This window comes from Rhinopithecus bieti, unplaced genomic scaffold (assembly GCF_001698545.2).
Source record: "Rhinopithecus bieti isolate Rb0 unplaced genomic scaffold, ASM169854v2 scaffold_12151, whole genome shotgun sequence".
Taxonomy (NCBI): domain Eukaryota; kingdom Metazoa; phylum Chordata; class Mammalia; order Primates; family Cercopithecidae; genus Rhinopithecus; species Rhinopithecus bieti.
The window spans coordinates 2,245,676-2,271,235 of record NW_016807233.1 but is presented as its reverse complement, the minus strand read 5'-3'; the positions used below and the strand labels follow the sequence as shown (position 1 = coordinate 2,271,235).

At 38.0% G+C, this 25,560-nt stretch overlaps 1 protein-coding gene and 1 long non-coding RNA gene across 4 annotated transcripts in view; one reads left to right on the top strand and one right to left on the bottom strand.

Moving 5' to 3' along the window:
* LOC108535010 (uncharacterized) overlaps window positions 1-15,892 on the bottom strand; it is a 197,196-nt gene extending 181,304 nt beyond the window's left edge. For both annotated transcript variants that reach the window (XR_001887105.1, XR_001887106.1), the window contains exons 1-2: window positions 15,807-15,892; window positions 3,641-3,786 (exon numbers count right to left, since the gene is read on the bottom strand). This is a non-coding gene — a long non-coding RNA (uncharacterized LOC108535010). The remainder of the gene's footprint in view (window positions 1-3,640; window positions 3,787-15,806) is intronic.
* DYNLRB2 (dynein light chain roadblock-type 2) lies at window positions 15,670-25,300 on the top strand. Of its 2 annotated transcripts, none has more exons than XM_017880681.1 (4): window positions 15,670-15,811; window positions 18,219-18,294; window positions 24,029-24,196; window positions 25,052-25,300. In XM_017880681.1, the coding sequence occupies exons 1-4, from the start codon at window positions 15,722-15,724 to the stop codon at window positions 25,093-25,095; spliced, it is 378 nt and encodes a 125-aa protein (XP_017736170.1). In that variant the 5' UTR covers window positions 15,670-15,721; the 3' UTR covers window positions 25,096-25,300. The 2 variants fall into 2 exon arrangements, with proteins under 2 accessions (XP_017736170.1, XP_017736169.1); XM_017880680.1 differs by lacking the exon at window positions 15,670-15,811 and adding an exon at window positions 15,914-16,035.
* Window positions 25,301-25,560: the final 260 nt, after the last annotated feature.

Sequence of the window (25,560 nt, the reverse complement as noted above, 5' to 3'; positions counted from 1 at the left end):
AAAAAAAAAAAAAAAAAAAAAAATAACACTGTTTTGATTTCATTGTTTCTATTCACAAATACCCTTCTTAGGGCAAGTGACTCTAGTTTCCCACTGACGTATTTTTTCTAAAATAAACGTGCTTAATGTTAATTTTTTAATGAGCCATTTTAAATGAAAATTTTAAGTAATATAAGAGGTGCAGAGAGATAGCAAAAATTATAAACATTGAAACATGAATGACTAAAGTTTCGGAAGCAGTGGCTTGAGAAATTCTTCTCAGCCTGGAGTGTAGGAAAGCTGCACAGTCGTGTGGTTGTGATTGTTGTTGATTTTAATTTCCATCCCACCAAAGAAGCAGTGGATAAAACGAGGGAGATTTTTTTTCTTTTCTTTTCTTTTTTTTTTTAGGAAGCTGCAGTTTCATTTTCATTGCCAGTGGTATTTATCAAGAATATCGTTACTTTCCTAGAGTTCATTCTTCGGGTGACTAAGACTCCTTAGAACCAAGAATGCAAGCACAAACTCTGAAGGCCTAATTAAAAGTCTGATTCTTGCCCTGGTGCATTAACACTAACTCTTTTGTTAGCATCCCATGAGAAGAAATACCTCAACTCAAATCACATTTTCCTACCTCCTCCCTTGCCAGTTCCGCCACTTTTTCATTAGCTAATCCCAATTAAAATACTTTGTTACTAACGCCATAAATCTGTGCCACTCTCAATAAGCATATATATACGGCAAATAACTATATTCTATGTCTATCCAGAAAAATAACACCTCCCACCCCTGTCCTGTTTTTTGCCATCTTGGTACTCAGAGCTTCTAAGTCAACATCCACGGTTTTTAATCTGGGTTCCCTGCCCCCTCTAATTAGTTACCTATAAAGTTAAACTTTTTTAAGGAAGAAAATTACCACCAAGGCCCTTCTCTAAACTTAATCATAAACTGAGCTTTTTCTTCCTGTTTGTGAACAATTTGAGGTAGTAGGAAAGGCTTGGTCATTATATTTACAGCTAACTCTGCCATTTGTCAATAGAATGACCTGGAACAGCCATCCTGGCTCACACCTGGGCCTGAATCATAAACGGAGGAGACCAACCTCGCGGGATTTTGTTTCAAAATTAATTAAGACACATGTAGACTGTGTTTAGCACAGTGCCTGGCACAAAATGTGGGCTCATATTGTATAAAGCGAAGCGGTGATTTTGTTTATTTCTCTCATGGTCAGCAATTGCTTAGCCCAACATTTCATATACTAAACTAACAAAAAGAAACATACCTCATCCTGTGATTGATTTTCAAGCTCATTTATTCCTCATTTCTCTGTGGTTTAATTTAATTAAATTGAGCAGCTTATCAAATATTGATTTTAATAAAATCTTGATTAAGATTTGAGCAATTATCAAACACACTTATTCACACCATTCTTGCATTTCAATAGAACCAACCTCAAAAACCAATTTGCTTTTAAAATAAAGAAGTGATTTTATATATATTCTTCAGCACATTTTCAGAAATAGAGAAAAAATGGCCTCCCGTTGTTGTCACTAGCCAAGATAAGCAGCAATGTCTGACTAGGGTTTTTAAAAACTTAATCCAGTGGTTCTCTCATCCTCAATGAATAGTAGAAAGGGAAACTCAAAAAAAATTAACTCCTTTAATAAACATTGATTTGGCTCCTACTGTGTACAAAGTACTATTTTACCCAATGCAAGTAGAGGTAAGGAAAAGCTAATTATGCAGTAAGTTTTAATGTATGTGGAAAAATTCAGCCACACTTAAAAGTTTTTGACTTTATTAAATAATAACCAGAGAACTACATTTATTCCAACCCTTAAAATTACTCTGTTGTGTAATTTACGAATATAGTCCAATTATTAGGAGAATCTAATGTAAATGTGATGGTATAAATTATCAATAGTATTATATTAGCAATTAACCATAAGTATAAGACATTTAATAAGTTAAATATTTGGTTTGAAAGTTAAGTGTTAAAAAAACTGTTTAGTCGATAGCTGTCACAACAGCACCACCTAGAGGCCTTTGAGGAGTAACACAGATCATTTCCTCAAACTTGCCTTCTTTAATTTAGAGACAAAGAGCAGTAGCTACTCCATTTCAGCATCTTGTGTCACTGAAAGCATTTTAATTCTATTGAGCATATTCTTAAATCTTGAAATATTTATAAAATAGCTAAATGAAATTGAATAACCTTAAAATCACAATGCATTTTGGCAAAAGATGTCAATATTCCCCCCTGGCATAGGAGATGAAACTGGGCAAATATGGGAGCAGCCCAGGTCCTGGGACATTACAACGTGAGACACAGGCATCCTCTCTCTAACACGCACCTCCTTATTCTGTCTTGATCGCAAACACGTGAGCGCCCAGGCCGACTGCACATTTGGTAGCACTTCAAAGTTACGTTCCTGAGCTACTGCCCAAAGTTTAGTTAGAGATATTGAGAAGAAATTAACTTTCCATTGTTAACATCATTTATATCAACAGATTCGCTTACCAATTCCCTTCCACTAGCCAAAGCTGAACTAACGTTCTAAAGGTGGAATTGAAAGAAAAATGACAAAATAATTTTCTTTTTTATTGTTTCTCATCCTCTCTTCCGTCGTCTTTTATAATTTTTCTCAAAAACTACCTTGGATTAAAATTTAGATGATAAAACAAATCAGTTCTTCATAGAAATGAGAACACTCCTTACATTATTTGGTTTCAGAATTTCAGCAGACTGTGCTGACCATCAGCTGACTGCAGCTTCACAGGCGAATGGCAAAAACAAAAACAAAACAAAACAAAACCACATTTACTGCATATACAAGTGGGGGCTAGTGAGGCACAAAAGTACCGCTCATCTTCATTTCCACTTGAGGGCGTTGTCTGCCTCAGTGAGGCGGAGGTGCTGAGTCATATTTTGCCAGTCAGTGCATCAAATGCAGAAGTCTGCATTAACCTGTACTTTCTTGCCTTCATATATGAAGCCAGGGTTCCTACCTGAGCACACTAGTAAAGGAAGGCGGCAGGTCCATTCATGCACATGCTCTGAATTTCAGGTAATGCACTTGAGTACAGTTAACCAAAATAATAGTAGGTTTTGCCTAGAGAAGTTTTTTCCCCATCCTGTATGCTAAAGTCATAACTGAAATCACCTCAAACTGCAGTAACTTTAGTTCTTTGAAACATCAAGCTTTTCTTGCACCTGTTTTTCCCTCTGTTCCACCCCTACACCTACTCACCTAACTAGTATCCAAGTCTCCTTTGGATCTCAGCTTAGATAGCACTAGTCCAGGATTCCTTCTAGGATCCCCTCACACTGGGTTAGGATGACTTTCTATGTGCACCATTTGCAACCTATACTTCTCCTATTGGGAAACTTGGTGTGCAGCTTTGCAACTGTTTTTTAACTGTATCCCTCACAAAGCTGTAGGCACTGTGCAAGCAAGGGATATTTTTATCTTATTTATAGTTGTATTCCCTTCAGTCCCATGATTCTGCCTCAAATATTACATCAATATTGTTGAAGGAATGACTGTTCCATATAAGTCTGCTTTATCTTGGGAGGGACTCTAATGTTCTATTCATAGTCTCCATTTATTTGCCTTCCAAGCATGTGCCTCAGCATCCACCATTTTGCTCCCACTCTTACCTTGTTCTTTTAATATCCAAAGTGGTCAGAAGAAGTGATCAAGATTCAATCAGGTAAGCTGTCTCCTGATGGTCAAAGGCATTCTCTTCACCATCTCCAGGCTCCTTATAGGATCCACAGAGAAATCATCCCAATTTCTGAGTCAGCTGCAAGAGAAGAAGTCAACCAAATAGATTTACAAAAGGGATCATGCTGGAATGTCTGGTGTGACATTACAAGGCAGCATCCTCCCTGGGAAGGAGATGCAAGTCCTTCCTTTTGCCAGTCAGGTAACAATGTCCTCTTCTCTCTTGTATGCAGTTGGCAGAACAAAACAGAAGGAGGACAAGGGAGCTCAGCCTTGTTTCTTGCTTGACCACTTATTGTGTCCATTACCAGGCTATATTTTGGAACAAGAATAGCATAGAGCCATCTAGATAACTAGGAGGATATACAATAAGCACTCCAAGACAGAAGCAGAACTATCCTGGGGAAAGTTCCAGAATGGTGAAATAAGATTCACCACTCTGGATCCTTATTCCATCATTTGGTTTCTTTGCCTCAGACACAACATCTGCAAAACGGAGCCAAGCTCTACAAATTCAAAGGACATTCTAAGGGCAACTGAGACAGAGCACATGGAAGTGCTTGGAAAACTATGCCCAGGAAACAAAAAATAAGAGATCAGTGTTTATAGAAGAGCAGCAGACTGCCATACTATCCACCATCCACTACCCTTAGGTTATAAAGGTCAGAGGACAATATTTCACTGCCTTCACCCTGACCAATGTTTACTTCAATTAGAGCAAAATTGGCCCAGCATATATTAAATGATAATCCGTGGATCCTGAGCATAAGAACCAGGTAGTGATCATTTTGTGTCAAATACAGGGGAAACGGCGTATACAATTGCTCTGTATTGTTTTCATACTTACAATTCTGTAGATGAAAATATACATGCAGAACATGGTATGTAAACATGTCTCAGCCGACTCTCTTAGAAAAGACTCATAGCCTTTATTCATTCATAAAAGCACGTTTTTAATTACTGGAACCTGGCAACACATAGCAAGAGAATTTTCCCAGACAAAAGACATCAAGTCACATTTTTTCAAGAAACATAGCAAACCCCAAACAGGATAAATGCAAAGAAAACCACACATAATAAAACTGCAATGTATGCACGAAAAGATAGAGTTGCAAAAAATATTTAAAGCAAAAAGTGATAGAACTGAAAGAAGAAACGGACACATCCTCGATGATAGCTGAAGAATTCAACATCCCTCTCTCAACAATTGATAGAAAAAACAGACAGAAAAATCACCAAAGATAGAGAACTTAACAATATCATCAACCAACAGAATTTAATTGACATTTATAGAACACTCCTGCTATTTTAATTGGCATTTCCCCAATGGCTAACGATGCTGAGTATCTTTTGGAGTGTTTATTTACCATCGGTGTATCTTCTTCAATGGAAAGTTTCTATCTGTCTTTTGCCCATTTTTGAACTGGATCACGTTGTTGTTGTTGTTGCTGTTTTTGTTGATCTTACTGTTGAGTTTTGAGAGTTCCTTAATTATCACAGACAGTAGTCCTTAGTCAGACACATGATGTGCAAATATTTGCTCCCAGTCTGCAGCTTCTCTACTATTCTCTTAAGATGGTCTCTTGAAGAGCAAAAACGTTAACTTTGATAAAGTCTAATATATTAATTTTCCTTTCAAGAATTGTATTTTTGGTGCCAAGTCTAAGAACTCTGAAACTCTCACCATCATACGTTTCTTTTCCTTTCTTTTTCAGTGCATGTACTGTCTTTATCTGATTTGAAGACCAGGGTAATGCTAACTTTATAAGACCAAGAAATTAGTTGGGAAGTTATCCCCCTTCTTCTATTTTCTGAAAGAGATTGTGTAGAAATAATGTTAATTCTTCTTCAAATATTTGGTGGAATTATTTAGTGAGTCCCCAGCGGAGATTTCTTTTGGGGAATGTTTTAGTCTGTTAGTCACCAATACCAGCTATGACCATGTGACCAGTTGTGGAAATGAGGACCGTAATTGTCATGAGTATTTTCTCCTTATTTTGTTAAGAACATGTTTGTGCATGTGTATACTTGTACTAAGAAAGATATTTTCTTAGTACTCATTTTATTTCCTTTCTTTGTCCTTTATCATGTGACATAAGATTTACTGACTTCACATCAGCATTTAAGTATTGTTAACTTTATGTAATAGCATTTGGGTTGGGGATTGATGCATTTCCCATCAAAGGATAGCTGTATTGTGTTAGGCATAATTATGACCTTATTACTGTCTTTATTTGAAGATTATGTATGATTTTTGGAGACGTGTATGGGTTGAAGTTGACAAGGGGTGGACTTGAGATGGTTAACACTGAGTGTCAACTTGATTGGATTGAAGGATGCAAAGTATTGTTCCTGGGTGTGTCTGTGAGGGTGTTGCCAAAGGAGATTAACATTAGGTCAGTGGACTGGGAGAGGCAGACCCACCCTCAATCTGGGTGGGCACCATCTAATCAGCTGCCAGCATGGCCAGAGTAAAAGCAAGCAGAAGAGCGTGGAAAGACAAGACTGGTTTAGTCTTCTGGCCTACATCTTTCTCCCACACTGGATGCTTCTTGCCCTCGAACTTCAGACTCCAATTCTTCAGCTTTGGGACTCTGACTGGCTTCCCTGCTCCTCAGCTTGCAAACGGCCTATTGTGGGATCTCAACTTGGGATGATGTGACCCCATACTTCTTAACTCCCCTTTATATATACATCTAACCTATTAGTTTTGTCCCTCTAGAGAACCCAAATACAGGGAACTTTTAAATACGAAATCAATTTATTTTGCTCTTCTTTTCCAAGTTTCTTGAAGTGAGAGTTCAGATTAAGACTTCTCATTTTTTCTAATGAGAGCATGTAGTGCTATAATTTTCCCTCTTATAACTACTTTAGTTGGGTTCCACAAATTTAATACATCTTATGTCATTGTCTTTCAGTTCATTGTATTTTTAAAAATTTCTCTTGAGACCTCCTCTTTAAATTAGAATTACTTGGAAATGTGTTGGTTAGTTTTCAGGTGTTTGCAGATATTCCCATTATCTTTCTGTTATTGATTTCTATCTTGAATCCACTGTAGTCTGAGAACACACTGTATAATTTCCATTCTTTTAAATTTGTTAAGGTTTGTCTTACAGTCCAGGATGCGGCCTATCTTGTTGTATGTATTTTCTGGGCACTTGAAAAGGATATGTCAGAGGATGGAGGGAATTATGGCAATATGAGAGTGGAAATCTATATTCTCCTCTTGGGCATTGATGGGTTTTTTGTATGGTGTTTGGATGGAGTAGAGTGGTTGTTTTCTGAGAGTTTCCATCTTTTTAGGCTGGACGTATGTTGATCCTTTGGCTAGAAAAGGTAGGCTTTTGTTGGGATTTTTTAAAAATTTCTGTGCCTGTTTACATTTCTGGGCTGCCAGCTCCTTGTGCAAGATATCTTAGTTTAGGATATATGTGACAAAAAGAATACTCAAGTAACTTATAAGCATGTCATTCCTTCGATCCCAACGTCCCTAGCCAATCTGTCTGGCTATCTCAATCTCTACCGTTTGTATATATAATCTTCAGAGTTATTACGTATAATTCGGGGGAAGAATAGGGAGAAGCATGTCTACTTCATCTTTACAGAAACAGAAATCGCTGATCATTTTTGGTTTCTTAATTCATTCTGACAACCTCTTTTAATCAGTCTGCTTATGTGATGTATATGTAATGTAATTATTGATGTATCGGGATTTGATTGTTCCATCTATTTACCATTCTACTGTTTGCCCTTTTCCCTTTTGGGTTGCCCAAACAAATTTTCATATGATAATTTATCTACTTTGCCTTTTTACTATATCAGTTTGTAATTTTTCTTATTGGTTGCCCAAGAGATTATATAGCTCATTTTCCACAATCTACTTAGAAACAATACCTAACCACTTCAATTGAAATGTAGGAAACTTACTCTCAGATTGGTCTCTTTACCCTCCCTTTACTTCGTAGTTACCTTACATATTACATTTACATACTTTAAAAACCCTAAACAATGCTATAATCTTTGGCAACCATCAAACACATTTTAAAGAGTTCAAGCGAGTAACAGCCTATTACAGGATTCAGCAAACTTTTTCTGCTGAGGGCCAGATAGTAAATATTTTAGGCTTTGCAGACCATACAGTGTCTGTCACAACTATTCAACTCTGTGCTTATAGAGTGAAAACAGCCAAAGACAACACATAGCCAAATGAGCATAACTGTGTTTCAATGAAATTATATTAATCAAAATAGATGATGAACTGAATTTGGCACGTGGGCTATAGTTTGCTGACCCCTAGTCTATTATAGTTACCCAGATATTTTTAGTTTCTTCTTCCTTCATTTCCGATGTTGCATGTTTCCCTCTCCCATCATTTCACTTCTGTCTTAAGAAGTTCATTTAACGTTTTTTTAGTGCATGTTTGGCTGGCACTAAGTTTTCCTTCATCTAAGAACGTCTTGGGTGGGCATGGTGGCTCACACCTGTAATCCCAGCACTTTGGGAGGCCGAGGCGGGTGGATCATGAGCTCAGGAGATTGAGACCATCCTGGCTAACACGGTGACACCCCGTCTCTACTAAAAATACCAAAAAAATTAGCTGGGCGCGGTGGCGGGCGCCTGTAGTCCCAGCTATTCAGGAGGCTGAGGCAGGAGAATGGCGTGAACCCGGGAGGCGGGGGAGGCGGAGCTTGCAGTGAGCCGAGATCACGCCACTGCACTCCAGCCTGGGCGGCAGAGCGAGACTCCGACGGAAAAAAAAAAAAAGTCTTTGTAGTAGAATAATTTAATGATCCTTTGGGTAATATAACCGCAGTAGTGGGGAATGGCTGCGGTCAATATGGTACATCTAGTTCTAGATCCTGAGAAATTGCCATACTGTTTCCATTAAAATGGTTGAAACTACTACAAAGACACATGCACAGTATGTTTTGCGGCACTATTCACAAATAGCAAAGACTTGGAACAAACCCAAAATGTCCATCTGTGACGACTGGATTAAAGAAATGTGGCACATATACACCATGGAATACTATGCAGCCATGAAAAAAGGATGATTTGCGTCCTTTGTAGGCGAACATGGGATCAGCTGAAACTCATCATTCTGAAAAACTATCACAAGAAAGAAAACCAAAACACCCGCATTGTTTCCACTCATAGTGGGAACTGAACAATGAAGATCCACCCTGACTCGGGAAGGGGGAAAACATCACACACCGGGCCTATCATGGGGGAGGCGGGGAAGGGGGGGAGGGGATTGCATTGGAGTTATACATGATATAGTGATGATTGATGGGTTGCTGACGAGTTGATGGGTGCAGCACACCAACATGGCACAAGTCATACATATGTACAAACCTGCAAAGTTATGCAGCATGTACCCTAGAATTGAAGTATAATAAAAATAAAAAAAAATTAAAAATAAATTTTAAAAAAAAAGTCTTTATTTTCTCCCTTTATTAGGGTATTTTTGCTGTATATAGAAAATTGGGTCGACAATATTTTCTCTTAGCTCTTTAAACAGTTAGTTCCCCTCCAAAGTTTATGACCAGGAATCATTCCTGTGTAAATCAAAATCATTTCTCTATAAATATACTTCATTTTCTCTGACTGCTTTCAAATTTTGTCTTCAGATTTTAGCATTTTGATTATGATGTATTTGGATATAAATTCATTTTGTTTTGTTCCCCTTTTGGGATTCATTGAGCTCCTTGAATCTACAGATTTGTATCTTTTAAGATATATTTTTAAAATTTAACTATTACTTATTCAAATTTTTTTCTGCACTGCCCTGTTTCTCTTCTCCCTCTGAGACACTGATGACAAATCTGAGATTTTGGAGATTTTTCACAGTTCTTTGAGGGTTTGCTTTTCCTCTCTTTTGCTCATATTGGATAGTTTCTTTTGATCTATTTTCAAGTTCATTGACTCTTTCCTAGAGTATCTCCAGTGTGCTCTTTAGCTCACCCAGTGAGGTTTTCGTTTGTTATTTTGTCAGTTCTAAAACCGCCATTTGCTCCTTCTTTACATCATATATTTACATCATATATTTCCCACCTGAGATTTTCTATCTTTCCATTTGTTTCAAGAATGTTTGTCCTTACTTCCTGGACTACTTTGATTATAGTTAAAGTCTTTGCCAGATAATTCTAAAATCTGTGTCATCTCACATCACAAGAGAGTCTATTGATTCTCTTTTCTTAAAAAAGTTTTTTTTCTGGACTTTTGTATGTCAACGACTTGGGGTTGTACACTGAACACTTTGAATATTAGGTAATGAAATGCTGAGTTTTATTTAAATCCCATAAAGAATGTTGGTATTTTTGTTTGTGCCAGAAATCAATCCAATTTTGTTCTGGCTCCAAGCTCTGACCAACCTTCTGTGGCTTATGGTTTCAATGTAGGTTCCACTTTCCAAGAATTTGAAGAAATATTTGGATCTGATCCATGTTTATTCTACCGAGTCAGCAGTCTCGGACTTGTGCAGTGGTCTATACCACAGTTCTATTCTTAAAGTCTTTGATATACTGTCTGGGATCAGAAACACATATACTCAGTCAGGGATAAGTCTGGGAGTCCAAAAACAACTTCATGGGGTTGCCTTCCTTAGCAATTCCCTCACTGTGAACCCCCTGATACTTTCAAATTCTCTGGGGCTTTCCTTGTTAGTCCTCAGACCAGAATGCTGAGACTTCACCCAACTCTGCCACACTCTGTAACTGAATCTGTGTCGAGGTCCAGTGGTAAGAGAACACAGAAAAAAACAGTGAATTTTGCCACACACTCTTGAAACCAAAGACCCTCTGGTCAGAGAATAAGGTCCCTGTATTAGTCTGGTTTGTGTTGCTATAAAGGAATACCTAAGATTGGGTAATTTTTAGGGCATAATTAGAGGATGCAAGTGATATCAATAAGTATTTCCCATAACTGACCCAATGTCATAGAATTGCAGTGTTATAAAGCTTCAGAAAATCAACCATTTTCTTCTTATTAGGACAAACACACCTCTAATTTCTTAATTGTTATGTATTCTAGTAATCAATATTTTTTATGGGATTAGTACTTTGCTGTCTTGCTTAAGAAAGCTTTCCCTAGCCCAAGGTAATGAAGATGTTTCATTTATTTTCTCATGGATATAAAACTGATACAGTGACATACTGAAAAAAAATCACGTTTCCCCCACTGGTCTGCAGCTCCACTTATGCTACACACCAAGTGTCCATATACATATGCACAACCTGAGAGACATAATTAAGAGAATAAAATGGGAGCCACAGAGTAGAACAGATTTGTAATAGACAGATATAGATGTAGCTGTAGGTATTTATGTAAAGGTAGACATATACATATAACCATCAAAAATCTTGCACCACAGGGAACACACATGTGCACACGTGCGCGCGCGCACACACACACACACACAAAATTTTTAAAAAAGTCAATAATTATGTGGGGGAAAAAGTAACCAATCTCACCAGTAATCAAGGAGATGCAAATTAAAACCACATGAGACACTAGTTTACATATACCAGAGTGGCTAAAACCTAAAAGTATGACAATATTAATTATTGGCAAGGCTGTAGACCAAAAGAAATTATCTTGCATTACACCTTAGGTACATTGGTACACTGGCACAACCACAGTTGAAAACAGTTTGACAATGCATGATAATGGATCATACACTATGACCCAGCAATTCCACTCCTGCATATATATATATATATATATATATATATATATATATATACCTGAAACAAACGCATGCCTATGTGCACCAAGTGACACATGAAAGAATGCTTTGGCAGCGTTATTCAGAATAAGTCAGAACCTAGAAACAACCAAAATATCTTTCAACAGTAAAAGTATAAATCAACTGTAGTGTTTTCTCACAAGTGAGTACTACAGAGCAATAAAAATGAAGAAACCACAACTGCACACAACATAGATGACTATCATACACATAATACTGAGGAAAATTGGGCCCAGAACAAAAGGTTACATACCAGGTAGTTCCACTTGAATCATTTTAAATGAGGCAAACTAAATCGTGCTGTTAGAAGTCAGATAACTAACTTGCAGGGAGAGTGGCCATAATGATTGGGATTGGCCAAGGAGAAGTTTCTTGGGTGTGAACAGTGTTCTATTTATTTTAATCTGGTTTGGGGGTTTAGCCGCTCACTTCATAGTAACTCACCCACTGTACATTTGTTTGGTGCACCTTACTTTTTTATGTGTTATACTTACCAAAGTAATTTTGAAACTAAATGGATCAGAGACCTCAGGACTGGATTATCTGAGAAAAGGAGAGGTACATAAAGCGCATGAAATAGTATTGCTCCCCTCAGCCCTTCCTTACTTCTTCTTTGAACAAAGTTAATCGACCAGGAAATATTTACAGTTTACCCTCAACCATAAGATACTGAGAATACCTATTATGTGCAGTACACCAAGATGGGAACTGCTTGCTGGAGCTAGAAGTATAAAAACGGGAATTATGTTAAAATGAGATTAGAGGTAGATGAAACGGATGAAGGTTCTAAATTTATAACAAGTTGTGTACAAAGAGAAAGGGAAAGTTGTTCTTTAGTGAGAACGTCAACAATACCAATTACGGAGATTCTTCCTAGGGAGGGGAAGAAGGAAGAGAGGTTGAGGAGAGGATAGTGAAGAAGAGAGACAGGAAGGAAATAGGGGAAGGAAATGGGGAAGAAAGGTTAAAGATGAGAAGGAGGAAAGGAATGGAGGGAAGAAGAAAAGATGAACCAAAGAATGGAAAAGACAGAAGAAAGAAACATGGTCAAATGATCCACACTGGTCACCTGGTATGAGCCAGACATTCACTCACATAATAGTTAAACCTCACATATCAACCTTCTAAGGTAGATACTATCTTTCTTCCTTTATACATGAAGAAGCTGATGCTCTGTTTATTTTATTCAAGGAAACATGCCTAGAAATGTCAACCCCACCTGCACCCAACTCCAAATCCTGTGCTCTAGGAAAACACTTAATTCCAACAAGGAGGATTCCCTTATGGAAAGCAAATACTTCTATTACACTTAGGTCTTGAAGGGAGTCACCCCAGAGGGTGTCTTAGCCTAATAAGAAGAAAATGATTGATTTTCTGAAACTTTAAATCTATAATAGTGCAATTCTATGACATTGGGTCAGTTTTAGGAAATACTTCTTGATATTACTGGCACCTTCTAATTATGCCCTAGTATTAAGGAGTATTTTATTATTTTATTGTACTTTTTTTTTATTTGAGACAAGTCTCACTCTGTCACCCAGGCTGGAGAGAGTGGTGTGATTGTGGCTCACTGCAACCTCAAACTCCCAGGCTCAAGCAATCCTCTTGCCTCAGCCTCCCAAGTAGCTGGGACTACAGGTATGCAACACCACGTCCAGCCATTTCTTTTTTTTTTTTTTTTTTTTTTAATTTTAGTATAAATGATGTCTTGCTTTGTTGCCCAGGCTGCTCTCAAACTCCCGGCCTTAAGCAATCCTCCTGCCTCAGCTCCCAAAATGCTGGGGTTACAGATGTAAGCCACCACGCCTGGCCTGTGAACATGTTAGAAGAATGTAGTGTCTATTTTCAGGAGGGAAACCAGCAGAATACCAGGAGAAGTTCTGTTAAATGACAAACAATGCTTTATCTTATGAGAGAATGGGCACAAAATTTATTCCACGGCCCAGTTCATAATATTTGCCAACTGCCAGGAATGCCAAAGATAGCTATATGGGGTGGTACAGAAAATGCCAAGAAAAAACTCAAGATCATTAAGTTATCTGGATTTCTTCAAGCTAACCAGAGAGCAGTAGCAAAGTATCAAAGAGCAAGAGAGACTCTCAGAAGAAAATCATCTCCTTCTAACAAAATTATATATGAAAAATTGTGGACTTGGTCTCTGCATGTATCACTTTTGGGGTTAAGTCAGAGTACTTGTAAAAAGTATTATTCGTTAATATTTTTTGAAATATTCATTAATATTTTCACTTAAGTTCAAAGTTATTTAGCACTTATTGTGAGTCAAAAGAAAAGCTGAGGGGATGGGAGAAGGAGATGGTAAAAGAGGAATTCACATATATTGAAGATGGGGTAGGAAACATGTCAAGCATTGCAAAGACACTTTATATAGCACAGCTCTGGACATACATTATAGGTCCAAAAAAGGCATAAAAATTAAACCAAGCTACCTCCAAGAAATAATTAGAAGTGAAAAATTGATAAGGGGAAAATGGCTCAAGTTCTCCTCATTGATTTCCTGGGCACAGAGTCAAATCTGACCGTTGGTTGGAAGTCAGTTTGGCTACTTCTTATTTCTCTTTGAGCAGTTGGGTTCTCCTGTCAGTGCCTTTCATGGTAGAAACGGGTTTTGCTCTAATTACAGCTGTCAGCGATTGAATGAGCTTGACACCCTGACTCCAGAAACGAGGAAATCCACACTCCATGCATATGCAGTGGGTTCCTTCATTAAAGCTGACTGACATATCAGACATAGTGCACTGTCACTGATTTTTGTAAGAAAAACAAATAGCTACACAATCAAGTAGGAAGCTCCTTGATCAGAAACACCCAGAGAGCCCAAGAATCAGTCTTCAACTCAGCCAGTACTTCTCTAAAGACCTCTATTTGTATTACTGCAAAATGGTAGCTATAGTCAACCAGGTAAGAGCCAGAACTGTACACACATGCACGCATACACACACAAGCACACACATGCACATGCACACACCAGATTCAGACTCCTTCCCCATGGCTCTAGCAGCCCTTTCCAAATCAACTTTGTTGGAGTACCAGGTGTTGAGAATCAAGTGGGACTCTGGCATTAATAGTGAACTGGCTTTCTGAGATATACAAATTTCTTGGAGAGAAAAAAAGGAGAGAATTACAGTAATCAGAATCACCCACACCTCAACAAAAATTAGAGCAGAACTACAGATTCTCAGAGTATTTCTGTAGTTAATATAATAAAATGACAGATTTGGAGTTGAAATGGATCATCGAGTCCAAGCCTGCCAATGAATTCAAAACTGTCCCAGAGCATGCCTAACACGGCCCATTCAGAATCCAGTTGACATTCCTAGTATGATGCATGCCTTGTCTAGTGTGAGACTACTTTCTGGAAATGGATGCACAGAATCGGTATTACAGGAAGTTGTTATGGCATGATCCCTATGAAGATGCATTCCCAACTTACAGCTTGTATTTTGTCATCAATATTTGCCCTCCTCTAACCCCAGCAAGTCATAACATGACTGCAGCCATAAAATCTTCCTGCTGTGCTTCTTCGTACAATAGTGGCTCTTTTCCTTCTAGGCTATAAGGATATTATCAATGTCCCTCAAAAAGTCAAGTGACTTCTGACCATCCCTAACTGATCTTTAATGTGTTTCCTCCAACAGTTCCTTAAATACCCAATGGAATGCTCTTCTACGGCAATGTATAGAACCTCCGGAACTACCACTTGCAATTTTTTAGTAACTCAGAACTGTTGATATTTACAATGGCAAAAATACAGATCCTAATGGATACTGACAACTAACAGAAATACTGACAAGTAGCAACTCTTCAAGGGAGTTGAGAACAGGAAGAGGGTGCTATAACTAGGTGAGAATATAAAATGTGAAACTGTGTTTACTCTACTGATCTTGGAGTAGACAGATATACATTAATTTTTTTTTAAATACATAAGATTGTACTATTTGATGCTCTGATACATTTTTCTTCAATATAAAAACTACTGGGAGGGGAGCGAACATTATCTGCCCTGCACAGGGCAGTACTAATGGAAGGTCACAGGCAGCTAAGACTATCGCCAAACCCCTAGAGCAGCCCAACCCCGGAGTCAGATGGCCCTGTTCCCTGTTTACTTGCTCCAAGGCAAGTATCACACGTGGACATTACTGCTTCCGGTACTTTTTGGTGCATTTTGTCCTCCCTGGCACCTGGTGGGTGGTGAATCAGCAGTTCTTGAACGAATCAGTGGCTATTACATTAATTCGTGCCTCAACGAATGAATGAATGGACGAACACAGACCGGGAGCCTGACCCACTTCCCTCTTCCCTCCCCGGCCCCACCGCCCCAGGCTTGGGCGAACCTCAGGTGAGCGCCTGCTCGCCGCTTCCGCGAACCTTCGCCTACGGCGGCCGGGAGGCATCAGGAGCACGGTCAGGGCGGAAAAGCCGGTCCGCGAGCACGCAGGCGTGGCCCCGAAGCTTCCGGGGGCCACTTCCTCCTTTGTCTCCTAGCTACGGCTGGTAGCGTTGTTGACATCCCGGGAGTCTGTGCCGCCAGCCTGAGCCCAGAGTTTCGCGGCCTCCGCGATGGTAAATCTAGGGTCTTCGTCTACGCCCCGGCGCTCGAAGGACGCCTACCGGCAAGGACCTTCGCTGCCCGGCTCCTGGGGCCCCCCCAGGCACGGACGTTCCAGGGGCCGCGGCGGAGACTGGTGGCTCTAGGATTTTCTTGGAGGGGCGAGAGGGATACCTTGGAAAGGGGGAAGAAGATGTCTAGATGAGTGGAAGCTGTCTTGGGAATTGATTTTGCGGGGGTGGTACATAGGGAGGGGTGATGTTGAGAAAGGAAAGAGAGAGTTCGAGAGGATGAAGAATGCTCAGGGGAGTGAGAAATCCGGGGAGCCAGGAAAGTTTCCAAAGACGGGGCGGGAGGCCGAGATGGAAAGGAAAAAAATCAGACCCTTAGAGAGAAGGAAGAGGTGGGACAGGGAAAGCAAGGGAATGCAAGGGTGAGAAGGGAAGATACTGAAAAAGAAGAAAGGGAAATAAAGAAAAAGGAAGTAAGTGATGGGAGACTCGCCCCCCCTACCCCCCAAAAAAAGAAGAAAAAAAGTCGAAACTGTGGAAAGCAAAGGTCGTTAAGAGAGGAATGAAACGGGGATTGGAGATGGGGATTAAGAAATTATACTAGGAGCACTCAGAAATCATGAGACGAGAAACAACTGGGTGGAGAAATGGAAAGGCCAGGGGAAGAAAAGAAAGGAGTTTGGGAGATAAGTAACAGGGAGAAAGATAAATGAGGACACAGTGGCTTCACGAAGCTGTGGACATCGTCTTAAAGATTGCCCAAAATGCAGTAAATTATTGATCCCCTGTTCAGCGTTTACGGTTTAGTGCAGTGTTTCTCAAAGTGAGATGCAAACATTCGTTGCTACATAAGATGGCCCAGAAATGCTAAATAAGAATGAATCACATCGTGAGAAAGTTATTCCTCTTCCTTTTTGTTCAACCTTCAGACTACATACAGGAGAAAATTTCTGTTACTATTAGGTCCTTAATACCACTGTCATTTGGAAGTTTCCATTTTTCATCTAAAGAGCAGGCCTCGGGCTCAGAGCTTTCATTGCAATAGAATTTAATGATATGCTGTCTCTTCATTTTGTTCATTTTGTTTGTTTTACAGTTATTTCTATTTATGAGGAATAACATCAAGTTTCCATCTGTGGTAGTGATATATGGTTTCCTTTTAAAATGCATGTATTTAAACTTTTAGCAGTGAGATAATTTAAAGAACACTTAGATAAATAATATACATGGCATTCATAATGGTAAGAATAATGAATCTAGTATAAAAATGCCTAAAGTTAACATTGGCTATGATGCTGAAATAGAGAAAATAAGTGCTCATGCTCATACCAAGTGCAAAGGAAAACTATCTTGAAGTAACATAATGTTCACCCATGCAATACTGAGGAAAAAAGAATATAGCAAACCCTCATCAAGAGAATTTGCAGAATACTGTTTGAACTCAGAATATCCAGAGATTGCTCAGTCTTGAACAATTTGCAGGTTTGGAAAAGATAGTTCTTGACTTTGACTTTTCTAGAGGGGAAGAAAACATACAATACAGTCTACACATAAGATTCCAAATGAGTTTAAAACACAATAATAGATTCCAGAATAATCATTCATAGTTGAACATTCAGCTTGCACTGAGATGCAAGCTATAGTTATCAAGAAAATGCTAGAATCCTGGAATACTCTGTTTTTTATAGAATATCCTTTAAATTTAATCATCTGAACTGATGAGGTCACAGTAATGAAAATAAGATTTCTCAATAAGGACTGCTTTTAGACATAGGGAGGCCATGATATAGCTCTATAAATATCTAAAGCACTATAATGTAGAAAAGGAATTTTCATTTGAGTATAGCAGGGTCAATGAATGAAAGATAATTTGAGATAAATTGCCATGCAATGTAAAGAATAATGTTCTAGTAAATGGAAACAGATAAATATGGAGTGAACTCCTGTGAGGCAGTAAGCTGTCTTTCTTACTGAGATTTATCAGGATTGTAACCGCGAGGTCTTACATAGGTATATTTATGTGGGACTTGACAATTTCAAAGCTGTCTTTTAAAAATCTGAGATTATCACACTCGGCACCTTAGGTTATGGAGATGGGGAGTAGGTATCTTTCCAAACATTATTCTCCTTAGGTTTGGAGTTACCACAGGGCCCTTTTGGTTAATTATCTTCCTGGTCTCTTTCAGGCAGAGGTGGAAGAAACCTTAAAGAGGATCCAGAGCCACAAAGGGGTTATTGGAACTATGGTTGTAAATGCAGAAGGTAAATATATCACAGGCTATCTTCTTGACATGCAGAAGCCAACCAGGAACCTGTTTGCTGTGTTAGTCCATATATATATATGGAGCACTATACATTGTTTACTTTTTAAAGCTTTGGTAAGAAGCACTATACATTGTTTACTTTTTAAAGCTTTGGTAATTCTCTTCCAATATTTCAGAAGTGCCAAAAAAAACTATCATATAGAGGATAGGGAGAATATCGTTGTTGGTAGTTTGTTTTTGTTTCAACATTATTAACCATACAGAATCTCAGTCTTTATTTTAAGTGGAACGTGTTCCTTGAACATATTTTATTTAAAAATCTTTGAGAATTAATGATATCATTTATAATGTACTCTTTGTGGATGAAGAAGAGCCTATACATTTCCAACTATGAAATCTGTAGACTTACCAAAACCTTGCTCTTGCTGCACAATCCTTGTTAAGAATCCACATCACATTTACTTTGGCACATTACTTTGGCACATTGCTCCATGCTTAGCTATGGTGGCAACCTCTTAAGAGTTCCTGCTGGTTTCATTGCTAATTCAGACACTTGTAAGGACAAGGGGTGCCAGAAATTCCAGAGCATTAGTTAAAATAAGAGTAGCTACTTTACATAATTTGTGGTGCAACCATGGAATTGGTCCATTACCAATTCAGTGCCTTGGAAAAATCCATCAGTAAATATTTATTGAGCAACTACCAACTGAAAGTCTGCTTAAATTGTGAACTACAGCTCCTTACCACTAAGAATGGACAATAACCTATTTTACTGGTGGTTTTGATCATTAAATGAGACAATAATTGTTGAGTGCTTGGCATAATACCCAACACTTAATAGTAATTAAATAGTTACGAGAATGTCAGGATTTTTAATTCATTTATACAGATAAAGCAATTGATTTATTTTATAACCAGTAACTCAAGGCCGAATGAGTGAGAGAGATAATAGAACATAATAAATTTTCTAGCTTGAATAATCAGGGCAAGAGAGGATTTAAGATCTGCCTTACAGGTAAGTCAAGAACTATGCAGAATATTTCCAGGAAGCATTTCAGCCCTAGTACATGGATCTGGTTGCATTGATTTTATTTCCAGGTATTTGCATACACTCTGCCACGGCTCCGAAGATGAGTCGTCCATGTGATTTCATAGAGGTGGTTTGTTAGTTTCCTTTGGCTGCAGTAACAAACTACAACATGCTGGTAACTTAAAACAACAGAGACGTATTCTCTTCCAGTTCTGGAGGTTAGAAGTTGAAATCAAGATGTCCGCAGGCTCATGCTTCCTCTGAAGACACTATGGAAGGATCATTCCTTACCTCTTCTTAGCTTCTGGTAGTTGTCAATCTTTAGTGTTCCTTGGCCTACAGACACATCACTCCAATCTCCACCCCCATCATGATGTGGCATTCTCATCTTTGTGTCTCTTGTCTGTTTCATTATAAGAACCCCAGTTATTGGATTAGGGCCTACCCGAATCCAGTGTGACCTCATCTTAACTAATTACATCTGCAAACACCCTGTTTCCAAATAAGGCCACCTTCTGAGGTTTATGTTGGACTGAATTTGGGGATCTGGGGGGTCTAGGGGGACACTCTTCAACCCTGTTACAGGTACATTCACCTGTGACACCCAGAACCACTCATCTAGTGTTATTCTTTGGAAGATCTTGGTCTAAAGTAGGTAATCCTGGTGATATGCGTCAAACATCTGAAAAATATTCACCCCCTTTGATCTACAATTTTACTCCTAGCAATTTATCCTAAAGAGTGATGACAAAAATATTTAGGTATGAGGATACTCACTGAGGCATCATATGTAATAGCAATAAATACATAAATAGAACAAGTAAGTAAATAAATGTATCCTAACAGTAGAGGAATTTTTAAAGTAACTATATAATATTTACTTGATGAACATTACTCTATTTAAAAGGTTGAAGACTATTTAGGGTCTGGGGAAACTACTCACAGTATTAGATGAGAAAAGCAGAGAACAAAGCGGTCACCAGCGCATTCTAATCCTATCTATGGTCAGGTGCACACATACACTTCAAATACATAGAGAAGGAAGAGTAGGGATATGTTACAGTGATCACCCTGAGTAGTGAGACGAAAAGTGATTTTCACTTTATTTTCCTGAGGTTCCTCAATTAACACTTCTCTTATCCGAAGGCAACAAAATATTATTTTCAATACCCATTAACTTCTAATTAACCTCTACTAGGATAAGTTTATATTAGAATTCAGGACACTTTTCAAGGTTTCTGGGTACTTAAGAGTTTTTACCTGAAAGCCAAATTAACCTGTTTTCCCTAAAATATAAATAAGGGGCTTATTTTTATGGTTGGATTATTAATAACCAGAGTATATGACAAGGATGTTTATTAATGGCATATGGTGTAAACTATGTGACCAGAATGTAATAAAAGACTCAGTTTCAACAACCTACTCAATTTTAGATGAAAGTGTCATTTATTACAGTGCAGCTTTGTAGCTTTTCAGCTTTGGGAAGTCCCATGAAATTTAATACCAAAATATTTAGCTAAGATGATGTTTTATGTATTACTGTTTTCTACTAGCAGTTGTGGTCTACTAATTCTAGGCAAATCATTTTAGCATTTTCAGATTATATCTGTGGTTAGGTCAGACTTCTACCATGCTTATTCATTTAGATATCATCATATGCCATGTTAAATATAGTCCTTCGGTTTCACTGTTACTGAAACACAGACTTCCTATTGAAGACAGTAAAGTAGTCTTCCCAGTTTAGCCCAATGCTACATATTTTAATTAGAGCAGATTTTTGTTAGCATTGGTTTCTCATTTATAAAACCATTCGTTGTTTATAATATTGCAACACTGATCATTGAATTAGATACTGGCAAACATGTATATTTGTCCCCCAGGCAGTCAGATCTGTCATATTTTTTTATGTACATAAGTCTGATTTCTACAGGCTCTTAATCTTAAATATTCCTGACATTTCTAACAATCTATCATTTGAGTTTCATTAGATTGTAACAGCCATCCAGCCAATTCCTTTTATTTTGAAATACAATCTATCAACCAAAGCACAAATGTGCAGTTGAAGATGACAAATTGAAATAATGGGTGCTGGCTTACTAGGATCATAGAGAGTAGTAAAGTAGTGCCATCAAATTTTAGAATACATATGCTCTTTGTTCTAGGAGCTTCATTTTAGGAATTTATCCTACACATATATACAAATGTGAAATGAGATGACCAAGGACATATTAAGTAGCCTTCTTTACAAAAGTCAAAGATTGAGAACAGCCTAAATGCTCATCAGTAGGACATATTAAGTATATTACAAAACATCTATTCAACAAGACTGTTATTCAGTCATTAATATAAGTGACTTACATGTACAGAATCAGAATTTCCAAAGAGTATTAAATTTAAAAATCAAGGTACGAAATAGAGAATGGTATCATTAAAATGAAGATTACAAACACAAACACATACATTCTTGAATAGACCTAGAATGTCTCTAGAAGGCTCCTAAGAAACCAGTAGTTGTTTCTCAGAAGGGAAGTGGGTAAATTTTGTACCATGTGCTAAAATTACTTCTCAATAAATTATTTTTTAATTACCTCACATGGTGCCAAGCAAGAGTTCAATAAATAGTTGTTGATTGATTTTTTCCAAGTGTGTATGGCAGATACGAAAAACTCCATGTGTTTCCACTGTGCACACTTATTATTCAAAAAGGCTAGCTGTTTTATTTATTGACTTGGATCATGAACAGACTAACTAAATAGACCTGAGCATCTGATTCATAATCCTGTCACCTACATTTTAAATAATTTATTCTGGTTGTATTTCTTGTTTTGCTACTGAGCATTGCACCCTTAGTAAGTAGGTAGTCACTACTTAGGATGCAAAATAAAACTGCTCGTCAAAAAGTACCCATCAAAGGTTGCGTGTTGCTACATTTCCATTTCGTGCTTGTTAAAGATCCATGCTTTGTGACCTTCAGGTATGCAAGACAGCTGACTGCCTTCCAGGGAAAAAGTGGCCAACAAATCATAATAAAAGATTAGCAAGGTTTTTATGATGCTTTATTTATTGAATAGGTTTTCCTGTAAATATTATCCTCATACTGTTTAGCAAAACATTCTGGACACAGCAGTTATCTTAAAAGAAAGAGAAATCAGTCTTTTCAAAGTCAAAATTGATGGTCTTGAAGATTTTTATGAAAACCTGGTAAAATCCTAAGTTTGTAACACTATTCCACTCTTGAAAGTGCTCTTCTTGTTTAATAGTCTCTGGAGCTACATTCTCTGAAGGAAACCAGGAGCCATGTTAAGCTCATTTCTTGAGTGCCCTTAATACAGATACCTAAGGAATTTGATAGCAATCCCAAATTCACCTTCATATCTCCTCCTAAAATAAAAGCACATTGCAAATCAAATCCCTGGAATTCTCTGGCTATCTAGTTCTTCTCAAAATAATATGAAGGCTATCTCTGATTAGATACGATATATGTAAAATACCTGCCACAGTACCTGGTACATACTAGGCATTAATGCTGGGTGTTCCGAGTTGAGTTAGATTGATTTCAACTGAATTGAATTACACTTGCATATTCTTCTGGCTAGAATTTTCCAGTTAATAGTTTCTGTTTTAAACTTTTGTAACAGAACAATAGAGCATGCTGGGCATGGTGGCTCACGCCTGTAATCCCAGCACTTTGGGAGACATGAGGCGGGTGAATCACCTGAGGTCAGGAGTTCAGCCTAGCCAACATGGTGAAACCCTGTCTCTACTAAAAATACAGCAATTAGCCAGGGGTGGTGGTGGGTGCCTGCAGTCTCAGCTACTCCAGCTACTCGGAAAGCTGAGGGAGAAGAAATGCTGGAACCCAGGAGGCAGAGGTTGCAATGAGCAGAGATCCTGCCATTGGACTCCAGCCTGGGCCTACGACAGCAAGACTCCGTCTCAAAACAAACAAACAAACAAACAATGGAGCACACAAGTAGCCAAATTTAATAGTGTTTAAACCAAAAATGAGTGCAAACCAGGGAATGCATAGCAAAACTACAATATCCTTATTACCATATTTTCTAACATAAAATTTAAGGTTTGCAAAATACGGTGTGAGGAGTCCCTTTTGATGTATCCTTTAGCATGTGTGGTGATATCCCTTTATGTTTCTGGCCTCAGGGAAGAAGACTAACACCATGTCACAGATCAAGCACTTCAAAGCAGACTCACTGTAGACAAGATGTTCGGGGGAGTGCATTTCATCTAAAAATGTGTTAACTTAGTACTCAAGTAGTCAGTTAACAGCTTCTGAAAGATTTATGCACAAAAACGTTCATCATCACCCCATTAGCTATAAAAAATATAAGGTACAAAATGACCAAACAATAGATGGATTGTATTTTATGTCCATAAAATAGTAAAGTATGCAGTTATTAAAAATAATGTTGATGACACTGTCAACAAGGACAACTCGTATTTTATAATTTTCATGAAGAAAAAAGCAAGTCAAATTTGTAAATATAGTGTCACACAACTATACTTAAAATCTACATAGAGACAAAAGTTTGGAGGGAAATAAACTAAAATTGTTACCAGAGAGTGATAAGCCATAACTTTTTCCTCCTCTTTACAATTATCAGTGTTTTCCAGTACTTCCACAATGTACATATTACTTTTCTAGTCAGAAAAAAATATTAACCAAAATTAAATTTCATAATAGGTATACCCATCCGAACAACCTTGGACAACTCAACAACTGTTCAATATGCAGGCCTTCTTCATCACCTGACAATGAAAGCCAAAAGTACAGTTCGTGATATTGATCCTCAGAACGACCTGACTTTTCTTAGGATCAGATCAAAGAAACATGAAATCATGGTAGCTCCAGGTAATTTGGCATTTCATTTCCTGGTTAAATCATCTTTCTACTTTGCTAGATAAAAAGCCTTGTTTCTATGAATGGGAAGTATATATTTTAGTATGCAATATAAAACAACATTCTTCTATTACAAAATGATGTTTGAATGTAAAAATCCCAACCTAAAAATTCTATGAAATTAGCAATTAATATGACCCATGACTTTAGAACAGGTTGAATTTTGCCCATTTGCATTTATTATTAGTAATGAAAAAATTTAGAAAATGTAGGTCTCATTTTCAGCAAACTTAGCATACAGACTCTGCAGAATGGGAGAAATGTTCCCTGTCCTGCAGATAAAGTAGGCAGTGAACCCAAGGCCTGTAGGTTCTTAAACCCTCCCTGTGGGGAAAGTACATCTCACGGGTCTACCAGAAGAGTAGCCACAGAAACATTCCTTTCCCTGAAGGAATTAGGTTCACAATGTTACAAAATGACTGTACCATGGGACCTATGCCACTAAGCTAATCTAGAACAAACCTCTGTAGCAAATCCATCACATCAGAATTGCCTATAAACTAAATGAAGTTTTTTTCTACACCAGTGTCCTCACCCTGGCTACACATTAAATCACTTGGAGGACTTTTTAAAAATTTTTCCATCCCTGCAACTCCACCCCAAACCAATGAAATCAGAATCTCTGAGGCCCAAGGAAATGGGTATTTTCTAAAGGCTCAACAGGTAATTCTGATGTGCAGCCAGGGTGGGAAACCATCTGTCTACACAAGGTCCATGTGATGTTTTGAAGAGAAAAGCAGTCTAGTTGAAATATTCCTTGATTAAATTTAAATTAAGGGTGAATTGATTTTGTCCATCTCTCCGTAGATAAGGAATATCTTCTGATCGTCATTCAGAATCCATGTGAATAGACCTGTGATGGCCAAGGCTGTCTAAGCGACACTGGGTTAGAAACACTTGGCTCTCTCATGATGATTAAAATTCTATTTCAATCTAACTGACCCTTCAAACATTCTTTTCTATTTCTACATCTAAACTGTTCTGCATGTCTCATTTAGTCCCTTTTGATTATATTGTGAAGTTGTACTTTAGTGATACAATAAATGAATTCTGGTATATACGTCTCTATTGTCTTATAATACACAAAACCAAGGATTCTAATAAGACAGCGCTCCTTGTGACAATTCTTTTAGTCTAGAAGTAGCTGTCACCAAGTACAGAAGTAGAATTTCACCCATTTCTGTGGTAGACCAAGGAGATTCAGTAGAGCACTGTGGGAGCTATACGGAGAATAGAAAGTCCCAATACTCAAAGAGTGTTCAACGGTTTCCCAGGTTAAATAAGGACAGCAGGGAGTCAGAAGCATGGTTCCCACT

Excerpts from the sequence above, each read along its gene's own strand:
- DYNLRB2 (XM_017880681.1), top strand. The coding sequence starts at position 15,722 with ATGAATGAATGGACGAACACAGACCGGGAGCCTGACCCACTTCCCTCT. Across the intron at positions 15,812-18,218 it reads CAGGCTTGGGCGAACCTCAG|GCAGAGGTGGAAGAAACCTT; the intron begins GTGAGCGCCTGC and ends GGTCTCTTTCAG. Across the intron at positions 18,295-24,028 it reads TATGGTTGTAAATGCAGAAG|GTATACCCATCCGAACAACC; the intron begins GTAAATATATCA and ends ATTTCATAATAG.